Source organism: Charadrius vociferus, unplaced genomic scaffold, assembly GCF_000708025.1.
Source record: "Charadrius vociferus isolate BGI_N301 unplaced genomic scaffold, ASM70802v2 scaffold467, whole genome shotgun sequence".
NCBI classification, from domain to species: domain Eukaryota; kingdom Metazoa; phylum Chordata; class Aves; order Charadriiformes; family Charadriidae; genus Charadrius; species Charadrius vociferus.
In genome coordinates this window covers 1,827,810-1,854,424 of record NW_009649309.1, presented here as the reverse complement: position 1 = coordinate 1,854,424, position 26,615 = coordinate 1,827,810, and the positions used below count along the sequence as shown (strand labels likewise).

Here is a 26,615-nt window from a genome sequence, read left to right as displayed (position 1 = left end):
ACATAACCATAAACCTGCACCTAGTTTTACATTGAAAGCCTGTTTTTAAGATGCTCAGTTCTACACCGTAATTGGAGACTCCTACTAGGTATGCCTTACCATATGAAGAAAGCTTCCTTCAGAGCCGAGTCATCTGCAAAGACCTTTCTGTGCAGCCTGCTCAGTTCAGACAGTGGGATGGCTGGGGGCAGGAGGTCCTGCATGCACCATCTGTAGCCACCATTCTCTGGACTTAATGTGAAGTCAAAGGCAATTTGTTCCACCAGCAGAGACCAGGGAGCTCCTAATGAAGAGCACTTAACCACCCAGGTGAGTTTACTTCCTTTCAACTGTTTTCAGGATGCATTAGACCAATCTTTAGAGCAGCTGGAGGCTTGTTCCACCACATTAGAGATCCTACCTTTTTCACAGAGGTTGTTACAATGGTTTACATCTGTGCAACACCAAATTCAATGCTACAGTCAACCTGTGAGTGTGTTCTTGAGGACTGTGCTGGTGACAGTTGCTAAAGCAGCTAGATCTCACCATTGTATCGAGAAGAATTTAATGCAGCACGCAGAAGCATAGCAGTTAATAGATTAACAGCATCAATACAAGCTTACAGCTGAACTACTTTTGGCTGAAGCTGACTGTTGATTCAACAATCACAAATACAAGTTCTTGCCTCAGTTTCTGGGAAGCTAAACACATGTCAGCAAAAAGGCTCAAACATATCAACTAGTTGGACTATGAGAGAAGCAAAGAATTCTTCTTTGTCAAAAGTTGATGTTGGCCTCAGAAGCCAGAGGCACCAGATCCTCCTCCATCAAATTACAGTCAGGCTGGCTGATAGTGTCTACACATGCACAGACAGAAGCTTAAAAACATTTTCCATTTACTTAAGTGCTTCAGAATGGGCTGTACTATATACGCAAGTTATCTCTTTCTTCTTCCTAGTATTCTATAGCTCAGTGCATTTAGGAAGTGTACCATACACAATGCAGCTGGCCATATTAAGAAGAGAATATATCCTACCCATTGATAGGTGTGCACACAAGTGTCTATATGTATATTTATTTATACAGCTTAGTTAAAAATTGTCTTAAGTGCATGGACACAGCAATCAATATGAATTATATTCAAGTAACACACTTGAAACAATTTAGTTATCAGGAAGTGTGGGGGGGTCACTTCCTGAGTTCAGAGACTTGTCTTTAAAGTACTTCAAACTAGACATGTACAGTACCGGCACTGAAAAAAAAAGAAAAAAAAAGCGCTGCACACTTCCTCAGTCCTTTTATCTTTTCAAGTGACTTAATTCTGAAGGGACTAGAGAGAAAGAATAGGACCCCACAGCCCCCGAACATCTTGCATTCCTAGTTACCACCTTTTCTCATTTGAATGCTGGATGACCAATATGCATAGTCCATTATGGCTCACTCCAAAGCAGAACGCTTCTCGTTTGAAATCACACTTCAGAATGATGGTGTAGTGGTTACTATAGAAGAACCACCCTTTTTAACAAATACAGCATTAACATCACGTTTCTATAAGGATACAGCAGGAAAGGTGCTCTCGAGAACTTCAAGAGCAACAGAAACAAGGTCACTTCTCAGCAATCTTGTGCCATTGTCCGATATAAGAACCAGTAGAAAATAATCAACACTTTGAATCTTTCATTAGAAAAAATAGCAGAGGGATTTTCCAAACACTTAATCCTGTTTGGTGTAAGGAAAAGCAGGTTTTATTTGCAATGTATGCAGTCAGGCAAGAGAACCAGGTTAATCTATTACCCAAGATAAAATTGTAACAGCCTTTGACAGATAATTGTAGACTAAGAGGGGAAGGGAAGAACCCCTCCCAGCTAAGAAACACAGAAAGAGTAGCACACAGTGGAGTTCAAAAGCAGTCCCAACAGATCTGTAATTAACAGGCTGAGGTTCCATCTGAAGAAGTGAAGTATCTCTATTTTGCCCTTGAGAACCAACCACCAATCTATCCAATTATCATCCACAGACTTTATATGAGGCAACCAGATAAATTCCACCCGAGCAAATGGGAAAGCTGAATCTCATGAGACATGAGTGACAAATCTACTCAACCACAGCTAGAAAAGGTTTAGTTCTTACTCTGGATGACTGTATGCTAACAATCATGATCTAAATTACAGTCTTCAGAATCTATGTTTTGAGATGCAGATAACACAGATCACAGGAAAGCATCCACACCACTCAGAAAAGATCCAGAATGAGAAGGGAGAACACTCCTTCTGAAGAAGGTCCTAGAATCAGACTTACAGTACTTAAGCTACGGCCAGAAAGATGAACTAAAGGGAATTCTACCTCATTTTGCAAGGTACTTACTGATTTAGAGAAGATGGAAATGCAGATGAAGCTCCCCTCCCCAACGGAAAAAGATGCATCAAACACTAAGCCTGGACTCATCTGAGAGAGAGAAACACTGGAAGATACTACTAGCAAAACACAATGTAAAGTTCAGTTCTCATTACTAATTCAGCTTGTGGTAGAAGAGCAGGAAGCATACACTGACTTCCCTGTGATGTCATTAAGTGAAGTGTAATTACACACAAGACATTAGCCAAGACTAAGCACAGGACAAATCACAGGCTTTGAATCACAATTTGAACCAGAAAGCCAAGCCAGGTCTGGGTGGGGAATTCCAAGAGATTTCATGAACTGTCCTGGCTAAAGCAGGCAGGAAGATGACTACTTTTTTCCTAAGAGTATTTTTTACTTTATTGCCTTAGTCTTCCTCTCCATGCTGTAACCTCACATATTCAAACAATAATGGAACAGAAGGATGCTGAATCCTGACCTGTTAAGGAAGTAAGATGCAGAAACTAAATGACAGAAGTTAAAAACTTAAAAAAAGGCTTCTTGCTGCTACATTGACTTCCATTTTCCATTCTGGTTTGGGAAACAATTACAGACTTTTGTAATGAAACCTGAAGCACTTATACTACACTGAAGAAAGCACTATTTATTCTGAGACAGTCAAAAGTGATTGTTTAAGTATATTAATAGAGCCATCAGTTACATACTGTATAAGACACCATGTCAGAAAACAAAACAATCTCCAAGGAAATTAAAGCTAATTTAAAAAGGAAGATAAGTTTATAATGAATGATAGTAACAACCTGATTCATCTTCCTCGTAAGTTTTTCGTAACTCCTCAGTGGATTTCACACAAAGAATGAATGTCATAGTATATGCAGATGACAATACAGAACTCGCTGTTTTCAAGAGGTAGATGCAAGACTTAACGGGAGCAAGTAGGTTTCACCCAAGAGCATGGTCAGACGGGGTTGCTCTTACACCACCATGAGATTGTTTCAACCATCTTCTTGTCTTCTCAGTGACAACATATCAACTCACTGAACAGGGGGAATGCTTGCTTAATTAATATGTTAGTTAAGATGACAACTTACACTTTTACTTAAATGGAATAATATTGCTATAAAATCTAGTACAAGGCTTACACTTAAAAGTAATGGTTTAATTGATCAAAGTGGCATCATTCATCCACTCTGCCAGATAACAGCCAAAAGTTTAAAGAGGCATTGAGTTATTGCATACATCGGCAGTCTAGCCACTTCTGCAACATGCTCTTGCTTGAGTAAAAATCCCTCACCAGAGAAGTCCTGAAGGTTAAAACCATTGCCCTTTCATATCAACTGATATTCCTCAATTTCAAGTGTCTAAGCCTCTAGCCATTTCAAAGAGCACTGTGAAATGTGGCAATGTGTACAAGCCATTCAAAGCAAGCTTATTTCATACTAACTGCTGCTTAATACGCTGTTGGAACTCAAACCTGGACAAAGCTATTAGACTTTAATCCATCTCACAAATGTGTTAAAGTATCTTTTAATAAAGAAAACTCAAATTTCATTGCATGCAAGTCAAATTCGTTTAAACAGGTTGGGTAACACAGCCATTCAGAAGAACTCAAGTATGTTCAGACCTTCATAAGTCTACGTAAGCAGCATAAAGCATTATTAAAAGATGGCAAAAGGGGTGTGTGTGTGTAAACACATCCATACACCCCCCTCAAAACACACCTCCAAAGCTTTCCCTTCAAGTGCAGGATTCCTTGTACAGGTAATACAGTTAGTGAGTAAAATACACCCTACACCTCAGAACAAGCTCACACTAGCTCAAATCTAGGTTAAATCCCAGGCTTAACACATCTCCCACACAAGCTGTTGAAACTAACAATAAATGCAATAATAAGGAAGAACCGGCAAGACGACTGGAATCAGCATTAGGTAAGCCAACCTAGTTCACCTCTATTGCACCCTTTAAATTAGAAGGCAAACTACACTGAAAGGCGAATTCCACTCACCACTTCTCACACCTCCACTCAACTGATAATACCTATCTGGAATGGAGAGAAGGGGGACAAAACAGTCCCCCTTTTCAATTTTGAGTTCTGTATTAACTGGATGGCAGATGAATATAGACAGTTCATTAACAGAAAATAGAACAACATACTAGAAAGACTTTGCTGAACTGCAGGCAACAGGGCTGAAATACAGTTTCAACTAATTTGCTACCAGTATCACCTTCACTTTTCATGGCTATGTAGCTAGTTATTTCAACTTATTAGCAAGTGACAAATAGCTCCACTGGAAAGGACAAAGGTCTTATTCCTTGTAAGTGTCAAACTTATGAAAGCCAACACACTGCTCTCCTGTATTTGGATTTTCTACTTGGATTGCAATTCATCTGTTGAAATATGTGGTTCTGTTTCCAAAATTGCTTGTTCAACAACAGATCAGGAAGTCACAGAAGGACAACTGCCAACCTTAAAGCTAATACACAAAACATTTTTGGTCAAGCTGATCTGGACGTAATTCTGAACTGAAGAAGAAACAACTCAGAAACTGACTGGATTTCACCATTTATAAAGTACAAATAAAACGGCAACCATAGTTACCAATCCCACCTATGGCACTTTGTTTTTTCCTACCATTTTCACACAACTGATTATTTTGTAACAATTTGAAATTATGAGTGTCACTGAAATTTGCTGCAGAAATGCAAGAGAGGAAGCAGTAAGGGCAATGCCATTATACATATGTGTTCGGTTTTTTATTTCTGTATGCAATGTAATGTTTAGGCACATTGCTTGGGATGCCTTCTAAAATAAAACATTGGCCATGTTTAGAGTATCCTTTTGGCTTTAAATACTGGTCAGGAAAACAAATGACAAAAAAATAAATGAATATAACTATTACAGAAACAAAAATGGACTTGCAAAAAGTGCAGGAGGTGAAGTACTTTAACCCTTTCACCAGACAATGTGGCAATATACAGTATATTGCTTCTGTTTGAGAAGGCTGTTGGATTTTTACACTGACATAGAAAATTATAAATTACACAGAATTAGTTTCCATAATCACTATATATATACACAAACCAGTTGTGGAAAAAACTGGTTTAGAACATACAAATGAAAGCCTCACACAGATCGGTACGGTGAAAGTAACAATCAACATGCTCTGCTGCCAAAATTTGTATTAAAAACACTATATACTTTTAAAATGCATGGACTGTAATTGCATTAGCAGCACGGGCATTTCATTTACTTGACTTGTCTAAAAGGATTATAGCGTCTTAAATACGCAGATTGTTCTGAAATATTTCATTGTATAATGCTTGGTATTAAACTAAATCTTGGTGAATGGGTTAAAAGGCAGGTGAATCACTTAAACACAACAAGCCATGTGCACTTCAAATATTCTAGTGTTTCACCTGTAAGGTATTGTTTCAAGCAAACAAGACTTAACAGAACATATGGCTTTACAGTAACATCAATTTGTCAACTAAGCTGTAGCAATAAATACTTAAAATCTCTACCAATAGACTTACATTTTTGATCTGTTTTAAACAATACAGAAAACAATTACCAATTAAAAAACTTGTAAAATGTTGAACACCAAAAAATTCTTATTTAAATCACTTTTGTAAGCTAAAACAACCAAAATAACATTTATAGGGCATTTCAGTTTCAGAAGAAACATGAATTCGTTTTTTTCTTTTCTTTTTACAAGGTGAAAAAATGTATGAAAACTGCTAAATACTTTGGTCACACTAATAGTCAAATAGTTATGTCTCAAATACATTAGATTTGTGTATTCACTTTTTTATAAAACTATTCTTACAGCCATTTTAACTATAGTAACACTACTGTCATCATTATATAGGTAGCAGGATCTTATTTCACAGGCCACCCATTATTTAGAACAATACAATATAAACATACGCAAAAATTATTGGTATTTCTCAATGTGCAATATTTTTACACTTATGAATTTCTGTACAACGTCTTAAAATCTAGAATATAAATGTTGCTGGTCCTGATCCCTTGTGAAATTAGTGCAGCAGTGACTGGCTTCAACAGGGTCTAGATGAAATCCTCAAGAAACACTCAAACACCTGGATATATCAGTTCATTTTCTTCAGCCAAGGTAGTAGACATCACACATCATACAGGGCCATTAACAGACGGCTCTCCTAAATGGGTGTGTTGATCAGTCCTAAGAGGCCAAAGAAAAAAGATATAAGTATACAAGAAACAAGAAGGGTCCAAAAGAAATTTATGTAGGTGCCAAAAAGAAACCAACCCCAAAACCAACAACCCCAGATCATGTGTCACATGACCCCAAGTTGAAGAGAAGAAACACAAGCTAATAACATGCTCATCCCATTTATTTTCTGGAGTCCAGCATTTCTGGAGTTCTTATTGCCTAACTAAGCATACCACTCTAACTGAGCACACCATTGAAGAGTGATCTTTATTAACCGAGCTACTAATTGATCCCTAGAGATGCAGTATCTCCCTAAGAGAATCACTAATCAAAAGCACATTTCTGATACTTGTCCAAATCTTACTGTGAGGCAAAGTGTGATACCAGGAGTATTTAAGGTTGCATTTGAAATTAAGCAGCTAAGACACAACAGGGAAAACAGTGTCTTAAAAAAAAAAAACTGCTTTAGTTACTAATCTAATCTACAAACTGCCATTTCACAAATACTTTGAATGTCAGTCCGTTAGCATGAAAAGTTCAGGAAGTATGGAAGAAAATAAGGAGCAAACCTGCAAAAGTGAAAAAAATGACAGTATATACATTTCTGGTTAAGAAGTTTAGTGTAAACGTGGGCTCAATTGCTCTGGACTAACACAAATAAAAAGATCAGATCAGTAGTGCATGAGAACATTAAGAATTGCAAGCAAAAAGGGGAAAAAAAAATCTCAACTTCCATTCAGTAGAAATCTACTGAATGCATTTGAAGTTTCCCTTAAAGAATATAAATACCATTTGGAACTACACATGAGAAAAGTTACCTGTAACTCCTGTTCTCTGATGGTGTACATCACAGAGAAGCCACTCTTGGGTCCGTGCTCTACATGCACATGACCAGCAGGAGTCCCCTAGCTAAGTCTTTGGCTGCTAAGCTATAAAAACACTTTTTTAAAAAAAATATGTACACATTAGACAAAAGAGACAGCACTAGACAAAAGTAAATACTTTTTGGAGAAACCTGGAAGGTAAGAAACAAGTGCTGCATGGACAGGAAGCCTGACAGTCCACACAGCAGTAAGTCACTTATTATCTGGAAAAAAGAGTCCATGACAGAACGGGGCTCCTAGCAGAGACTACTACTGCTGGCCACCAGCCAAAGACCTACCTAGGGGACTCCTCCCACTAGTCATACATGCATGGAGCCCCAAAAGCACAATTATGTTTATCTCGATATTTATACTGCACTTATGAGGATCTGCTGTGACAGCCACCTTTAGAGAAAGTACTGAGCTTCGATGAAGCCAGCTGGATTCAATGAAAGGAGTTCCTCAAGATTTCCTGCAATTCAAAAGCAACCCGATGAACTGCTAGCCCTGAGAGCCCTCTGTTGGTTTAGACAAGCATCTTTACTCAAAAGGCAATCGCCTAGTATCCAAAGACTTCTTCCCCACAATGTAATGCTTACCAGCATTAAAAATGTTGTCTTGATAAAAACAGTACCTCCAGATAAAGAAGAGGCTGTGAAAGACAGTTTCTGCATTTCCCACTTTAACTTAGTATACAGGGTTGTTTTTTTCTGATTAGAATCCACTTCTTGATTAAATTTATGGAATTTATGCAGAGTAGAAAGTTCTGGCTTACAGGAAAGGCAGCAGTGTTTTAGTGTAACACTCAGTACCATGTAGGTAAGACATACTAACTCATACCTCATATATGAGTCTAAAAAACAGAATCTAAATTTGTCAAACATGCTTGCATCTTTCTTAGCTTGCATACAGTATAATCAGAACATGCAGTAGAGTTCTGTGTTGTATGTAGAGCTATACTCTAAATCTTTGCTTACAAAAGCATTTGATTTTCTTCACTGGAAAGCTAGATATATAATATAGTGTCCACATCTTAAAGTGATTAGCTCCTTCACAGGATTTGTCTGAGAAATACATTTCTCTAATAATAGTTTAAATCTATTAAAGTCAAGAAACACAACAGCTTTTAAACTATTAAAGCAACTAGTTAAGTACAGATTCAGAAAATATCTATGTGTGTATATATATTCTGAATTCTGATTTTCAGAATCATACCTCTGTTTATACAACAAGGCACAAGTAACTCCTGGAATTGCTTTTAAGTAAAATCCTCTATCTTCAGAATGTGCTCCCATTCAGAATATCATCAGCAAGAAGGCAGCATGCACAGCTCTGACCCACCCACCCCCAAGCCCTGCCCTGCATGAAGAGGAGCAGACCCTACAGATTACTCAGGGTTTAGTAAATACACATTGAGATTCTCCTGTTACAACGGTTTTCTTTGAGACAGCACAGTTCCTCTGGGCATCCTTGAATTACATCTAAAACAAGAAATGGCAGCATACCACCCTTTGCCTTAACACCAAGAAACAAGCCTGTGGGACTGTACCTGATGTTCAACAAGCCATTAGTTCTGCCAGGAAACCAGTAAACTCTTGTCTAGATATTAAATTACTTATGAATACCTAAGTTCCCGATACTGCCTTTTAAGGATGGAAATCTTCTCACCTACTTTAAGCTCTTCATTGTTTTAAGCTTTTAAGCTAAAGATGAATCCTACTCTGACTGAAGTCTAGAAACCAGCTCAGGTATGAAACATCTGCATTAAGCATTTCTAACATTTGGTGATTAATGTCACTCTATGTGCATTTGATTTTGGTGAAGCCACACTAGACTTAAGAGTTGATTATGTATGTTTCCATACCCCTGTAACTTGGGGGGCACCCCCCCAACAAGTACTTCAACAGGAAATGAAGCAGAAAAAAATACTGTCAAATGCCTTTTTTTTTTTTGAGAAAGCAGTACTACCTGACAATTTAAGAGAAACAAATTTATGCAAGAGCAGCTTTCTCTGTTTGGTGGTGGTCCCCTCAGAATTGTATCTTGAATTACTATTCTCCAAGACTGCAGAGAAATGTCTTCTTTTCTTTCCTCCATTAAGTATGCTGAGCAATCCAGGCTGCTCCATATCTCAGGCAAGTTTTATTTGAAACAAATTATTTATGTACTTTGAAAAATCTTCTCCAAACCTGCAAGTATTCAGATTAATACCTGGGTGCAAATAATAACTGATTCACAATCAAACAAGCATGACTTAAGGCACCATTTCCTTTCCATATAGCTGCACTAGTGGACTCCCCCCAAACTGTTCTCCAGTATAGAATAAAAAACCCCATACCTAACTTACAAACATTTTAAGGACAAATGCAAACTTACTCCCCTAATAATTTTTTTTTAAAAAAATCACTATTTATAAGTACATCAATTCATTATTCTACCTTGCTAAAATATCATAAAACAGAGTGGGCATATTTACAACACCCTACAAGACAAATAGTACAAGGCAAATACATTTTTGAGAACTTAAGAGTCTTAGAATCAAGAGAAAATGTAACTGCATAGAATTTCATAAAATAGATGCAAGCACATGTTTAGATTAAGATAAACTCAGAGCTGATAACTATAAGGAATTCATTTATATCTTTAGGTCAATCCTATTAGAAAAACATGCAAACTGCTACTTAGAGAATTAAAAGCATCCTTGATTGCAGTTACCTCTGTTCTGGACTGCTGTTAGTAGGGTGCATAGCTGAAGCAGCCTCTTCTGCAACCTCTGCATTCTCTTCTACTACATATTTACAAGAAGCATCCTGCGAGGTAGACAATTTTCCTTCCTCACTTAAAAAAAAAAAGTAACAAGTTACTTAATTTTTAAGTTTACTTATAGGGAAATTTCAGGCAACAGGAGAAAACTGGGAAATGGTTTCATATTTCACATGCAAATGGATTTTAAGTTATGACTGCAACATGAAGATCAAGCACATGGCTCCAGGCTTTACAAACACCTAATAATACACCAGTGTTCACATCCATTAAAAACTGGCTGGATAAAAGGGCACGAAATACAGTGATTACAAATAAGATCAGAAAGGAAACACAGAATGTGTGTGATGCCTGAAGTGGTAACAATCACAGTCGTGATCCTTCACTATACATACCGATAGGATTTCAACACTCTGAAGCCAGAGGTATGCAAAAATGGAAGAAAAAGTATAAAACAAATTCAAGATTCCCTCAGAAACTGGCATTAATAAAGCCTATCCATGAAACATATCAGCAGAATCATTACCTCATCACCATCTTTACTGAACTCCCTAATAACTCCAGTGAAATACAATATATGGCTTATACACTACTAAGACTGCAGCTCAATCTGTTTAATGAACTTCCTCTCAGAGACAAAACCAAACACAGTTCAGTGAAAAAGCAGTACGCTGACACTATAAGACATTACCATGTAACTAGGCAGCCTCAAAAGTCATTAACTATCAAATACTTGTTTTGCCTCTAAATGAAAGCTTTTCTGCCTCTCTATTCCACCCTCTCACACCTCAGTCACACCATGAGTTCACCAAAACAAAAATTTGAGCATACGCATGCAAGGTATATAAGGTAGCTCTGAAGTAGACACAAACATCAATTTTTACCTCTGGGGCAACAAACCTATTTATGCAAGAAGTCAAAAACATTTTAAAGCCACTCTCCTCCACTGATTTTACTTCCCAGAGTTCTCCTTTCTATGGACCCTTTAAATTTCAATGAATCCTTCTCTCTCCTCCCATGCCCTCTTATACCTGCAGAGCCTGTAAAAAAATCGTCTTGTGCATTGTAGTCTCTCAGGATCCAGTTTTCCCCATATGATCTCACCATCTCATTTGCCTTGATACTCTTTTCATTTGTTCAAAATACAAAAAAATTGTTACATCACCATCAGAACTGGTCTCCTATTTATTTTTTTTTAAAAAAGGGTAGTGTCTGCTGTCATTCTTCCCTTCTTATCCTCCATTTTGAACTAAGTTCAGAAACCACATTTTTGTTCTTTGTTGCTTTCCACAAACTAACTACTGTGAGTGCCAAGTGCTAGGTCCCTGCACATGGTTCAGGGCAATCCCAAGCACAAATACAGGCTGGGCAGAGAATGGATTGAGAGCAGCCCTGAAGAGAAGGACTTGGGGGTGTTGGTTGATGAGAAGCTCAACATGAGTCAATGTACGCTGGCAGCCCAGAATGCCAACTGCATCCTGGGCTGTATCAAAAGAGCGCAGCCAGCAGGTCAAGCAAGGGAGGCGATTCTCCCCCTCTACTCCACTCTCATGAGACCCCACCTGGAATACTGCATCCAGCTCTGGGGCTCCCAACATAAGAAGGACATGGACCTCTTGAAGAGAGTCCAGAGGAGGGCCACAAAGGACTGAAGCACCTCTCCTATGAAGACAGCCTGAGAGAGTAGGGGTTGTTCAGCCTGGAGAAGAGAAGGCTCTGGGGAGACCTTATAGCAGCCTTCCAGTACCAGGGCCTACAGGAAAGATGGGGAGGCACTCTCTATTAGGGAGTGTAGCAATAGCACGAGGGGTAACAGTTTTAAACTGAAAGAGGGTAGCTTTAGATTAGACATTAGGAAGAACTTCTTTACTGTGAGGGTGGCGAGACACTGGAACTGGTTGCCCAGAGAACTTGCGGATGCCCTATCCCTAGAAGTATTCAAGGCCAGGTTGGATGGGGCTTTGAGCAACCGGATCTAGTGGAAGGGGTCCATGCCCACAGCAGGAGGGGTTGGAACTGGATGATCTTTAAGGTCCCTTCCAACTCTAACCATTCTATGATCATCCTCCTCCCCTCAACAGTGACTTCAAACACCATCAATTTTCTATTGGTTGAAATCCTATATAAAACTTACGTCTGGAAGCATCCACTTTGCCAGGCACACAAGCCAGAGTAGGACCTCCTCTCACTAGTTGTCCCTTAATCAGACCTTTTTTTTTTTCCCCCCACAGCACTGTTTTAGATAATTATTCCAAAGGAAATACTACTTTTCTCTCCCATTTTTGTTTTGGCATATTTAAAAGTCAGTTTAAAGACAGACACATGAGCATCGACTCAGTATGAGGCCACATACCTGTATCAGAGCAGAACAGTCTCCATATTTAAGACCCAACCTTTCAGCCTCTTACATTTCCTTAATCTCCCCTTTCCAAATCAAGATCCCACAGTCCCAGTGCTAGAAGTTTTCAAGACAGGACAGACTACTACATAATCTCATCTGGGCTCCCTTTCCTTACAAAAGGTTGGACCAGATCTTTTGAGGTCCCTTCTGACCTGGGAGATTCTATGCTATTGCCTCCCTTCGCACCTCTGCATCCTTTTAACTACAAGAATTGAAGGGCTTACTTCCACAGCTCAAAGCACACAATTCCATGAAGACAGGCAGGAACTACCACCACATGCTGCCTCCACACATCAGTTTTTGCACCAGTAACAGAAGTCACAGAACTTTAAAGCACATGTGAACTAAAGTGGTTTAAGGAGAAGCACAAAAACACCATGGATAACTAAATCCAACGCAACAGGAATGCAAACCATATAAAAGCATTCCCCAAAATACAGAATAAACTGGAGAGCAGATGCATCATTTTTAAGTCAGCCAGGCACTATGGTTCTATGCTGCATCAGTCTGCATGGTGTCACAATCCTCTAAACTGCCTTCCTTCAATTCCTCTAGCAATGCCGTTTGATTTATAAGCATTTATGGCTGCACAGCATTCTCTCCTCCATATTGAAAAAAAATCAGAAGCTTAAAGCTGTTAACAGAGATTAGAGTTATTTATTGCTTCAATAATCTAAAGGATAGAAACAAGAGTAACTGAAAGCATTTCAATTCCTGAACTGTCCAAAATGGTTCCATGGTTCAGGCACTTATCTCCTACCACTAAAAGGACAAAGTAAGAAGAATTTTTGAAAAGTGCAATGTAAGGACTAACACTGGGAAGTTTCTCCTACTGAAATGGACTGGGATTTTTTTAAGCAACTTTCAAGACACATGGACAATGTCTTTTCAATATTAAAGCTAGAATAGGGACAGATACTAGGAAGCTATTCTGAAGACGGTTGCATGCCAAAATACTAATAGTATGTTCTGATTTGTCAAGATCAGACAGGGGTGCAACACATGAACTTCAATTAAAAAAGGCTTTTTTCCTACATACATATTTGATACTAAATAAAAACCACCTGATCATTAAATCTAAGATCACAAGGTCTTAGTAAACAAGATCTCAAGTAGACGAAAGATCACATTGTTGATATATATAATACAGAGTATAACCATACTGTAAGACAGTTATTCCTGAATCAAACACTTTGTATCAGAAGATATCAAAATTAAGGGGGTTGTTCTACTGGTTATTCTAGAATTCTATGTGCACCTGTAGTCCAGAACAGATTTGACACCATCATCCATACTACCAGAAGTGACCACCCCAAACATCTCATAAGTTAATCTCAAGAGCAGTGACCAGCTGGCCTTCATCTTCTGTCCTCCATCCTCCTGGATGAGAGGGATGGAATTCCAATCAAAATCTAATAGTTCTGTGGAAAATTTAAAAAGCTTAGCTTTGACATGCAATTAACTGCATAAAAAAATGCACCATAACGTGCATCAGGATTAAAACTTACTGAGTCAGTCTTCCACCAATAATCTTCCACTGATATTAAGGCTGGATAGGGAAAGTCCTATGTTATAGCAACTAACTGAAAGTAAAATTTCAAAACAACTACTGTGGAAGAAGGTTTCTAGTTAAAGTCTCATGAATTATCACTTGCAAAGAACTCTTTCTGATGACCCGTAATGTTCCATTAACAGTGCTTATTTTACAACGGTGGGAAAACAGTAGATATTCTTACCTCTTGAAAACAGCTGTTTCAGTTTTAGCATCTACAGTAAGGCTCAGTGTCTCCCTCATGCTGCCGTTCATTACTGTTTCAGTTACCTTGTCTGCATTTTCTACATCATCCTCTCCATCTGAACTGGCCTCCATAGCAATGCTTCCTGGGGCTAGATATATAAAAGTAATTTAGTACACAGCTGGTTATGTTTCTATTTCATGAGCTAGCATACAAGCCAACATGACCAGGATGATATTTTTGCAGTTTTGTACACTTCTTGAATTCTTTCGTACAGAGGAGGTCACCTTTCTGCAACCCTCACTATACACATATATAGAACATAAGTACTTCTTACAGATATTTTATTTTTTCAAGCCTCTTAGTGATTTAGATTGACAATGCAACAGGTTTGCCTGAACAAGGCTTTAGTAGGATTATAGTGATGTATTACTTTTCTGTACAGTCAAATTCTTTACACAAACCCACAGAGTACAAATTTGACAGTAATTTTCCAAGTACAGACAAGCTTTTGGGAAGTCCAGTCTCCCTGGAGTTCTCATCTGCACTTCTTGCTCTGTCTGGTAACAACATATAGAAAAAGCTAATTGGCACATGTTTGGCCTTTAACCAGTTCATACATGTACAAGAAAGAATTATTGCATGCATAATGAAGGTGACTTGGAAATGAATGAGTAGGAAGCTCATTCATGAATGAGTATCTGAACATGTTGAGGGTATTGGACTACTGCCAGATAGGAAGAGACTACCACTCTTCACGGGCATCAAGTCAACTAAGTACTGACAGGGGTGAGGATTCTCTAACAGAACACATTTAGTTTCTCTGTAATGCTTTTCTGTTCCTGATGTGCAGGCAACAGTAACACTGAATCCTGTTTTAATTATGAAATTAAGTAGTTCAGAAATTCTTTGACAAGTCATTTTTATTATCAGGCAGAAAAGCAGCAGAGACAGATGAGAAGTCTCTGGAAACCTAAATTTTCAAGTTCAGGAAGATCTTTCTTGGGTACAACTCTTAAAATCAATCTGTTTGCATTTCTGAATGCAGCGTACTTACTCTCTAGCTGTGTTGCAAGAGCAGTTACGTTCGCACTCAGGGGATCAACCGGGTCTGTGTTTGTTTCCATTTCCACAGGAGAATTACTTCTTACGGAATCTTTTGAGCTTCAAATACAAAGGAAAAAAACTTTAGAAACATTTCTCAATAGCAAGATGAAGTGTTCTTAAAATAGTATTTTTAATTCTACATTAAAGCCATGAGGCCTAGAACTCTACTGAAACTGAATGACAGCAAGCTTGTTTGTAGGAGTCTTGAGAACACTGATTACAAGTAGTAGTGGACATGTCCCTGGTAAGCAAGGCATACAAGTATTACTGGCTCCTTGTAGTGTTTCTAATATTTTTAATTGACTTTCTAAAGGCACTATTTGCAACTTGAAAGATGGCTCTCTGCTAAGACCGCCAATGCAGTCATCATCCATTACAGACTACTGAATCTTATATACAGTATAGCTACAAGTTTTGCATTCTGAAGGAACTCAAAAGACAAGGTTTGACCGCTTGAAATACTTCTCACCACTTACAGAATAATGTCCTTTCTATCCACTGATGTAGCAACTCCAAGTCTTCATTTTCTAAATCCATAATTCTGTTATCGACTTACCTGCCTCAAGCATGAAAAACTACACTGTTTTATGTTGGAAAAAATTCTACTTTTATATCATAGCTGTTTAATGCCCAGACAGACAATTGAGAACCAGATGTATAAAAGGAAGAGTCTTCAGACTGGAAAAGGAATCAGTTCTTGATTGTTAGTATTTGGCAACTTGAAATTTACATCTCTATAATTAGGTACCTACAGAGCACTGTCCTGGTTCCAGCAGGGATGGGGTTAATTTTCCCAAGGAGCCAGCACGGGACACAGGTATTCCATGCCATGTGACTCATGCCCAGGTTTGGAGGAGGGAGAAAGCCGGGGGAGGGGCAGGAAGTCGAGGCTTGGAGGGGGCTGCAGCTGTCCGGGGCCAGTCGGGGGGGAGCAGCGGCACTGTAATCGTGCTGCACTGTAATCGTGTCCGTATATTCCTTTGCCAGTGGTATTGTTATTGTTTTCTCTTGCTTTTGCTGTTTTGTTAAACTACTTTTACCTCAACCCACGAGTTTCTGCCTTATTCCTTCTGATTCTGCCCACGGCTGTGGGAGTTGCATGAGCAGCCGCGTGGTTCTTTGTTCCTGGCTGGGGCCAAACCACAACAAGGACTTCAGTTTGTTTTTTTTTTTTTTTTTTTTTTTTCTTCCTTTTTTTAAGTAGAGTTCAAGCCAAGAAAGGGAAGTGTATCTCGGGCATTCCCAAAATAGTGCAGAACTGCTTAACCTACATATCACAACTGCATAACCATGCAAGTTAAAAAAAAAAAACAACCAACAAACCCACACCACCACAACCCACAAAAACCCTATTTACTTTACAACATCCATAAAACAGAATCATCATAGACATTTTATGACCTTTACGTTCAACACTTCCATGTTCAGCCCTTCACCGGCTTCAGTCTACACAAAAAAAGAAAATATCACAGCCCAAATTCTGGTCCAAGACCAATATTAAAGGACCCAAATATTCTTTAAAAACCCTCTAAAGCAATGATACAACAGGATCCATGCATCCTACAAAAGCCTGCTATGAGTTAGATCATACATAGACATGCTGTTAGAACACATTCACTACACACCTTCTATTCCACCAGAACACTACCAACACAGGCTTGGGTAGAGATGGACATCCCAAGGAAACCAAGTGGCAGCTGCCATTACATTTATTAGTGAAGAACTTATCCTGAATCACTAACGTTCTTACCTCAAAGAGGACGTGAACTCTGAAAAGGAAGCCCAGCCAGTTTCTTTTGCTGACATAGGTTCTTCTGTACTCCACACAGCAGACCCAACAGAATCCAGATTGGCACCATGTGCAGTCTCCATGGGTACATCAAAGTTAGCTGACCAGTTTGGTGCTGAAAAATCATCAACAAGATCTTTAGGAACAAATTTAAGCAAAGAATGAGTGCACATATGCCTGAACGCACTGCTTCTCTATATATACATGCCAAAAGGAGCATCAAAATCCATAACCAGACTTTAAAGTGCATGCAGAAGGATCCTCCATATACTGTTAAAAAAAAAAATGCGTTGCCTAAAAGGGAAATTCTGCTAGTAAGGCAGAGTTTTAAAAACAGTAACTCAGAGTATTTTGCTAGAAATTGATATTGCTTATCTGAAGAACAAACACAGTAAGCCATACTATCACAACTATAATCCCACTTTATTCTTTAAACTAGCACCAACACTTGTTATCATTTTTCAGATCTTATTTCTATAATAGAAATAAAAAAAAAAAATCTTAACAGCTTCCATCCCCTTTTCAGTTTCCTATGCACGTTTTCCTGAACATAGAAAACGAGCACGTCAACTTAGGTATAGGCCATCTCTAAACTTCTCATGCACTAACACAACCGCTAAGTTTCAGAAAAGTTAAAGGCTTTTTACAACTTAAAATATTTATTGCTATTTTAAATTTTGGAGCAACTGTGACTTAACAGCATCTAATTTAGGGTAGGTGAATTCAAAATACTTCATCTACCCAAGGGAAACATGTTTTCCATTAACACTTACATACAAAAAAAACCAGGCTAAAATGGAAGCTCTGACAAGCAATTAGAAACTCCATCCCAGGCAGATATGGGAGGAGCCCACATGGATCAAAACTTGACACACAGATGCCAATGACATCAATCTAAGAAAAGAAAACCCTTAACTTTCCCTTCTATTTTAATTTAATTCCTTACAGTCTAGATAAACACTGGGCTTTTACCTACAGATATTGCCCTGGGCTTTTACCTACAGATATTGCCCTGGGCTTTTACCTACAGATATTGCCATTTTAACTAAAGCCAGTTTAGTCTACCGTGACTTGAATGTGAAAATTTTTAAACCTATTACATCAGTTAAGTTTCCACATAAGAGTCTACTGATGTGCATCTTCCATTTACACATGAAACCAGACCAACGCAAATTCACTTTGCTTCTGTAGGAAGTCTTTTAGAAGAGCATTGTTAGATGAAAAGTTTGTCTGAAAGGCTTCCAGTAAGAATAACTATATTTTAGGTTTGGAGATTAACAACCTATTAGTTTTACAGGCATTCAAGACATAAGTGATTACACTTCATCCTTCCCTTTCTGATGACTCCTCCTTTTTTGCCTCTTGAAGACTAGAAACATGAATTTTAAACAAACTAAGTAACTCGACTCAAAACACGTAAGGAACTCAAATTTCCCAACATTTGCATGCACTGTTGCAAGCAGTCTTTACAGTGGGAAAGACTACTTTATTAAGATAGTTGGAATAAAAATGGTAAATGAGGAAAACACCTACAAAAGACTGCTAAATCTACCACTTCCCTGTAATTCAAAGTAGCTGGGAGAAAAGCTACGTACGTTCACTTAAGTCTACTTCCATTTTGTCCTCTGCATTGGTGTGTGATTCAAACAAGTCTTGTTTTGTTCCATCCTCTTCTTCAGAATCTGTACTTTCTTCACTGTCTGTGCTGCCCGAACTTAAAATACAAAGCGATAGTTTACATTCTGTGTTTAGTATCAGACCCTTGGCACAATGAAATACTGGAGTTTGAGGCTAAGGAGAATTGCAACAGCTATCATTTCTGATAGATTAACAGAGGTATTTGTTAGCTGTTAATATTCCCCTCATTTCTGTCTCTCAAAAAAACCCCAGGTTTAAGGTTTTTCTCTTTCACCTCTTGTAAAAAGGCTATCTTTTTTCCCCACCATTTGCAAGTAGAAGATAAAAAATTGGGTTTACACCTGCCATGCTACAGGGAGCAGAAAAGGAAAGTAAGGAATCCGATCTGTGTACAGAGACAGTCAGTCTATTTGGTCACTGAAATACAAAAAACTCTTCAACAACAATCTAACAAGATATAACTTGATTTTAAAATCTAACAACAGATCGAACAAATCTAGCTTAAAATCTTCCCATCTGTATTCCAGTCCATCTTCTTTACATACATACATATTTTAAACGCTATAGACATCTCTGCCTTCCTGGTGATTGCAACTAACATAAAAAGCAAGGTAAGGTGAGAAGGTAAAAGATGTCCCTGAAACACATCACATTAAGTAACCAAAACACCATCAGAGAAAATAATTGATTTTGTACAGAAGGTATTAGCAACATGCGTTTTGAAGATTGCAAGGGAAGAAGAGTTTACATTTGTGATTCAAGCCACAAGAAGGTCAGAAAAAAAAAAAAAGAAAAAGGACTACCCTAGGACAAAATTCAGTAGATATCAAGGGAGGCTGCACAGCCCTGAGTTTTGGGGACCAGATGCTCTTTCCCCTCAATGCAACTTCCTATGCAGTTTTGTCCATAACCACACTGGTACCGTAGAGAGGACAGCAAGGTCTACAGAAGTGTGGAACTGGAATGCCTTGTCCAAGGCAAGAATGGCTGAGTAGGTTTAAAAGTAGTGGGAAAGAATAAACAGCAGGAAAAAACCAAGCTACAAAAGCTAAAGTGCAGAAAGAACTGAGTAGGTAGGGCAGCTGTTGCAATCTTCTGCAAATTATGACTGGAAGACAGACACTAGAGCCATCCTTCTACTGATTTCTCCACAGAATGGAAATAGCTAGTTACACTGCACAGCCTGCGCTAACAGTCAGCCTGAACCAAAAGACATGCTCAGTATCAAGGGCTCACTATACTGCTATTTGGATGAAAACCGCATTTCTTACCTAGAACGCCTCTGGGACTCTGGTGTAAACGCAATATGTTTTTCTTCCCAAATGTCTTCCTCATCAGAGCCACCATCATCAAACTGCTGTATCCGCTCCTTACAGCATGCCTCAAACAAGGCTATATTGCCCTAAACACAGCAAAAGTGTAAAAACTGTATTTACGATTAATCATTCTACTTACATTAGTAAACATTTTGGAAATATATGACTATTCTGAAGAGAATCTTAAACTAGTGGGGGGGAAAAAAAAAAAACACATTTCTCTAAAAGCAGCAGCAAACCCTAATGCCTATACAACTTACAGCTTGTCAAGAAAATATTGAGTGGTACTTGTTTTACGCCGCTACTAACAAGTTGAGTGGACCATCAAGAACAGCTAGGAGTTTCCATCAAGTTTAAGAACGGTATGCAGGAATGACATTGAAGAGCTTTTCAGACAACCAAGACCACCAAGTACTCCAGCTTATTTTCTATAATGGGGTTTGTTTCAGACCAACTGACAAATAATATCTAGGGTTAAAGTGTGTCCTTACTTTTCTGTCACCACAATCTCACTGGACAACTGAAATAGCTTCTACCCATAAAACACAAGTGTGCAATACGCACAAATCAGATCCAAGCCTGTTCTTGAACCTGGCCATACAAATTAGAAACAATTCTGTTTAATACTGATCACAAAGAATAATAGCGTCTTCCAATTAGAAAATCTCATGATACAGAAACAAGGTAGGGTAATTATTTTCCAAAGATTACACATCAAAGGAATAAATATAACTACCACCAAAACTTTGAGCTTGCACCGAAGTTTAAGAGACAGTAATTTTTCTGACAGTACAGGAACATATACTTACACTTTCATTCGTATTGAGGGTAAAGTTGATGTCTGAGACCCGATCAAAAGAAACACTACAAAAAAGCAGATGTATGCAATAAAACAAGATGTTGTATTATGACATTAAGACACTTCATTTCTCTTGGGTTTCTCATTTTCCAATAATCTAACAATATAAAATTAAAGACAAAGTAGTTTCCAACATAAAACAGTCAAATTCCACATTAAGGAGGCTTGGCATTCATGTGATTTTTCTAACTATGAAACATTTTAGACAAAAATACAAAACAATGTTGTCTCTACTCTTTAGTTAGCTGTGAAGATGCAACAAGCCTAAGCAAGTGTAACTGAAATGATATATAGAAAACTCAAATGCTGTAGTGTTACGCACTGGAAAAAAAAGTAAGCCTAAAGAACGCCTAATCTGACTATGGTATAACATAATACATCTTGAAATACTGCAAAGATATGAGTTAGCAGTTCTTATACCTTCTAACTGATTGCCCCACTTTATGAAAGGACCTTCTCAACAGGAGTAGAGAAAGGGAAAAATGCAATATCACCTTCTGTTTCCTAAAATAAAAATGAATGTCTTTAACCAATTATTAAAGTTTTTTCCCAAACGAAACACTAAATATTTATTAGGCCTTGCATATCTTCAGATAATAAGCTATTGAGCAGTGTCACTAAAGTAATTATAAACCTATCTTAAGACTAAAAATAGTATTAGGCAAACTAAATCTGTAGGGGAAGCAAAAAGAAACAGTAGGAAGAGATGGGGAATACCACCAGACTCTCAGAAGAGTCAATCTATTCTTTCTCTAGCCACATATAGCAGTGCATTCAGCAGAGCAAATACTACTCTTCCTCTAATCCTCACTGCATTACAAAGTAGGGAACAAGGTAAGTGGTCTAAAGAAACATAAGTTTTAAGTGTGACTGAATTACTGTGCATCTTATCATCTGCATTCCTGCACAACAATGAGCCAGTAATTTAAGCTGTAATTGATTCTGGCATAAAAGACATAACTTTAAAGTAACTTCATATACAGCTTAATTCAACTCATGAGTACATCATCACTACACCTATCACAAATCTCAAGAGATCTGCTTGCACAAGCAGTCATCTTCCTTCCACCAAGACCATATACTGCTAAAGGCATATAAAGGAATTCCAACTCCTATTCTTGCCAAAATCCACTTGCTTCTAACAAAGTTAGAGTATCCTAAATTGCTTCCTCTCCCATCATATTTTAAACTATAATCCCAGCAGATTACGTGGTGTAAAAAGACAGCAATGCTTCTTAGATGCAAGCTTCAGTCAACCATCACTTATAAAACACGTCTTACAGAAGAGCACCGAGACATTTTGTTGTATTTTACCCTTGTAGAAACCATCTTCAGGTTAATGCTTTTTACTCATCTGCATGTTCTTGCATCCCAAGCCATAAATTCTTTAAAAAAAATCAAGCACAAGTCCATTTTCAGCAAGAATCCCGATTCTTTCCTTTCCCCATTATGGCACCAGTTTACTTAGAACTGACAAAAGAGATCAGTTTTTGTGGGGGGTCTTTTTGTTTTTTGGGTTTTTTTGTTGGTTTTTTTTTGTTTGGTTGGGCTTTTTTTACCTGACCAAGATTGTTTTTATTTTCTCATCACTTACCCTATTTGTAGAAACAAGTCTTAACTACCTTGACACTGAAAACAAAGGTAGATTTACAATGGCCTTCCTTACTGTACCCTACAGAAAAGTACACTAACAGACATGTTGTTCCTATCACCTCTTCCATAAAAACTTCATCTGGTCTGGTACACAGATTCAGCAGGGAACAAAAAAACAAAAATCACCTTGAGGCACAGAGAAAGCGAGAGTGCCCACAACAATGCCATGTCATTGGACAGACATAGCTTTCAAAAGTAGGGTTATAATTTAGTTATTTATTCACAAGCACTGTATTCTCATGTTGGCACAACCAGGACAATAGAATTGGAAGATAAGCTGTTGCTCTCCTCTGTAAACTGTTCAAGGAGGCTTCTATCAATGCACACAGACAGCACAAAAAGACAGGACTGATTGGCAACTGCCTCGCATCAGTAAAGGCTTGTATTTATCATCAGCAAAAACACAGCCAAATACACAATAAGAAAGGAAACTCTCGAGATTATAGTCAAAACCAGTATAATGTTATACTCACTTGCCGATGTCATCTTGATCAGCAAACTTCTCATCGTTGAAGCCAAACTGGTCAATAAAATTGGACGTCATTTGTTGCATCTGATAATCAGAAAAGGCCTGGCAACCCCAGGACCAACGACAGTGATATAATGATTCTAATAATACTCTACATCCTACTTGCCCATTTTGCTCCAAAGAAATAAAAGTCTCTCTAATCTAAACACAAAGGACAGGAAAAGGATTTGTCTTAACCTTTGAATTTTAAATGGCAACAATGACTACACACCTACTTACATTTACTGACTCGAAAGCCAGTCTAATAGCAGCTTTTAATAAGAATGTTAAATCTCTAGTTTAACCACATGCTAATCGGCACCTTTGCAAATGCACCCCAAAGAAACAGTGAAACAACACAGTATATTGGATATAAGAAAAAGCTCTGTTGAAAATAGCATGAAATTATAAATGGTAAGAACCAGAAAAGTACATTATATATAGATACTAAAGCACAGTTGCGTATTTATCATGTAGTTATCACTAGAAATAGTAGTCTCAGGCACACACACCAGCAGCATCTATTCAACATCTAGAAGGAAATTATTGAACATTTTATATTGCAACACAGTGTCACTGACTCAACTGTACTTTTTTTTTTTAATAAAGATGCCAGTGTTAACCACCAGCAGATGGGTACATACACATCAGGGTATTTTCTCCTATCCACAACAATAGTTTTTGTCCCTTATTTCCCAGGACTATAATTAAATTATCACACATTCTCTAGGGACTTTTAATAGTGTTATTTCCATAAGTAAAGTCAGCCAATGCTAAAATATTCTAGGAAATACAGCTGTTCCATCAACTCTCTTGGTTTCCTGCCCAGGTAGCTAAATGGCCACAGTATAGAGACAAAAACCTTTGAAGAAGGTGGTAAAGCTGAACAAAGGGAATGTGGAAAGACAACAACAGAATGGTCAAAAAAAGCAAGTTGAATTAAGGCATTATGAAAACTGGAGGAAAAAGAAAGGAGATATAGAAGGATGAGCTACAGAGCAAGACAGTGTCAGGACTGGGATTGGATCTGAAAAACCCTCGTTACTGGTAGGGTCACTATGCTAAGACAGGCCAAAGCAAGAACTCTTACATTTTGATCCTAAGTTTTAAAATGTGACAGATAATTCTGAAAAACTTCAGGATTAGATACTAACACAATTATATATCAACATTACATAGGTAGACAGAAAATCAATTACTGACTGTCCTCCCTATAAAATAATTACTCTGCTTTACACTGGTTACTGGTTTCCTGTAAAGTATTTTCACTACTATGTATATTAAAAAGTGCATGTGACTGAAAGACATTAATTTCTTTGGTTTTTTTCTTCCTATGAAGGTAATTCACTAAACAGACTTGTTCTGTTTTACAAAAGGTGCAACCATTAAGAACACCACCCACCAGGACAAACAGAAAATTAAGACATGATGTTTATGGCATCAGCTAGTTAGGAAACTAGTGTGAAGTCTTATCACTACATCAAAATTGTCTCCAAGTATATAAAATGCAGTTAGAAACTACTAGTGTATCTCAGACCCTAGACAGTTCTATCCCTTTGTCTAATATATTTTTCAGTATACTTAAGAGACAAAAAGTGGTACCAAGTTGGTAGAGAACAGAACAACAATGCTGCCCTGGAGTAAAAGTTTCCAGAGCCACAGCAAGACAGCACATTAAATACTGCTGGTACAAGAAATCTTACAACCCAGAACTAGGTAACAGAACAACTTTTCAAAGCTGTCAGTTTTGAAGTGTTATTCAGAAACTTACATGAAAAGTGTTTCTGAGAAAATGGAGGGAAAAAAAAAAAGAAACCTTCCCTTCTGGAACAAAGGATCTTCATTAGAAGACAGTATTGAACTAGAATTGGATGTGAGAAGAAAGAAGTCATAGCAAATGTAATTCTGCACAGGCAGAAGTTTAATTTCACAAAAATAAACCAAAGATGAATAGGTTCCTTAGCATTTTGCTCCCTTATCCAATTTCTAATGTGTTCACTTTAGTTTTGGAAGTTTAGCTCCTGTTTCCTCCTTTAACTATTGGTCCAGAATAGCGTATTCTATTGGTCTTGAATAGCACATGTCTAAAGAAACGCCTTTATCAATGAATTTGTGCAGACAGAGAATGCTTTAAGTAATTTCAATGCATTTCCCATCAATTATCTTCTCTAGTATCATGCTTTCCTCACAAGACCACTTTAGAAAGTATATTTTACTAGCTTAGCTTAGGAAAAAATAAATATTAAGAAAATGGTGAAACTTGAAACAAACTTGAAAGAAACAGCACTGGACCATCTGCATTTCTCCAAATTAACTATCTGGAACTGCCAGGATTGCCTAGGCACAGCTGGTCACTAAGGGGATGCATGAAAAGCGCAGAGATATTTGAAGATCATACTTTCTCACTGGACCTGCTACAGATAGCACCCAACTTATCAAGTGTTTATTCAGGTGCACCCTACATGCACAAAAAAAAAAAATCAATAAAGATAAAAAATAAAACAAAATAAATCAGATTCTTAAAACTTGAGCCACCACCCACAATTCAAACTTAATAAGCAGTTACTTATTGTAAGAACTATAGAAGATGCATAAAGTGTCAAAGCCAGTCTTAGACTAGGCAGTTACTAAGCAGCTCTTAGTATGAGCCAGAAGATTTTCATCAATAACCCAGATAAGTAATGTTTTCCATATAATGGATCTATCAGCAGTCTTCTGCTGTGTGGCAGCTGCTCTTTCACCACCAGTGAAAGAATTAAGAGATGAGTATAGCAGGTAGGACAGTATGATTACAGAAATGCCATAATTCTTCATCAAAATGGCACCAACATTCCCCACAATCACTCATCACGAGTTCTCTAATACCATAACCATATTAAATACTATGACTACTGACTAGACAGCTATGAAAGCATTAAACCTTCAAGGTGGACACAGCTTTGACTTAAAGCTTTCGGTCTGGTTGATGTGAAAATTCCCTACATATTCTAATTTTTTTTTTTTCATTAAACCAAATGAAACCAGTAAGTTGTCAAAAGCATATTCTGAGTTTAAAAATAACTTACCAAGTTCATTGGATATTTAGTTGAGGAAGATTTGGCTATGTACATTTGCCAGGTATTGAGGGTGTATAAAGTTAAAAGCATTGGAGCTGCTAGATACACCTGTCACAGGAGCATACTTAGCTCTTCATTTATATTGTTGTGACAGCTGCAGAGTTTGACATTTTACCAAAAACTAAAAACAGGTAACAACAAATAGCCAGTCCTCCTTATTTGCTCATCAAAATAGGGCTCAACATTTAAAAGAAAAAAAAAAATATCTATAAGCAGAACCACACAGAAACCTGTATTTGCTTTCATAGCAATTCACTCTTCCCAGAAAATACCATTAGAAGCCACCATTTCAAACTTCTACATCTAGTAAGAACTATAGTTAACATAGGAACTGTGT

General features: G+C 37.8%; 1 protein-coding gene across 6 annotated transcripts in view; it reads right to left on the bottom strand.

The window, feature by feature from the left end:
* Window positions 1–4,890: 4,890 nt before the first annotated feature.
* Window positions 4,891–26,615, bottom strand: part of PPP6R3 (protein phosphatase 6, regulatory subunit 3) — a 41,685-nt gene continuing 19,960 nt past the window's right edge. For 4 of the 6 annotated variants that reach the window (XM_009889372.1, XM_009889374.1, XM_009889376.1 and 1 more), the window contains 9 exons: window positions 23,128–23,225; window positions 20,952–21,006; window positions 20,098–20,228; window positions 18,784–18,902; window positions 17,150–17,303; window positions 15,350–15,456; window positions 14,293–14,443; window positions 10,108–10,230; window positions 4,891–6,538 (listed from right to left, as the gene is read on the bottom strand). In XM_009889372.1, the coding sequence (XP_009887674.1) occupies window positions 6,487–6,538; window positions 10,108–10,230; window positions 14,293–14,443; window positions 15,350–15,456; window positions 17,150–17,303; window positions 18,784–18,902; window positions 20,098–20,228; window positions 20,952–21,006; window positions 23,128–23,225 (990 nt within the window). In that variant the 3' untranslated portion in view covers window positions 4,891–6,486. Of the gene's footprint in view, window positions 6,539–10,107; window positions 10,231–10,550; window positions 10,569–14,292; window positions 14,444–15,349; window positions 15,457–17,149; window positions 17,304–18,783; window positions 18,903–20,097; window positions 20,229–20,951; window positions 21,007–23,127; window positions 23,226–26,615 lie in introns of all 6 variants that reach the window. The other 2 variants (XM_009889373.1, XM_009889375.1) reach the window with 2 other exon arrangements.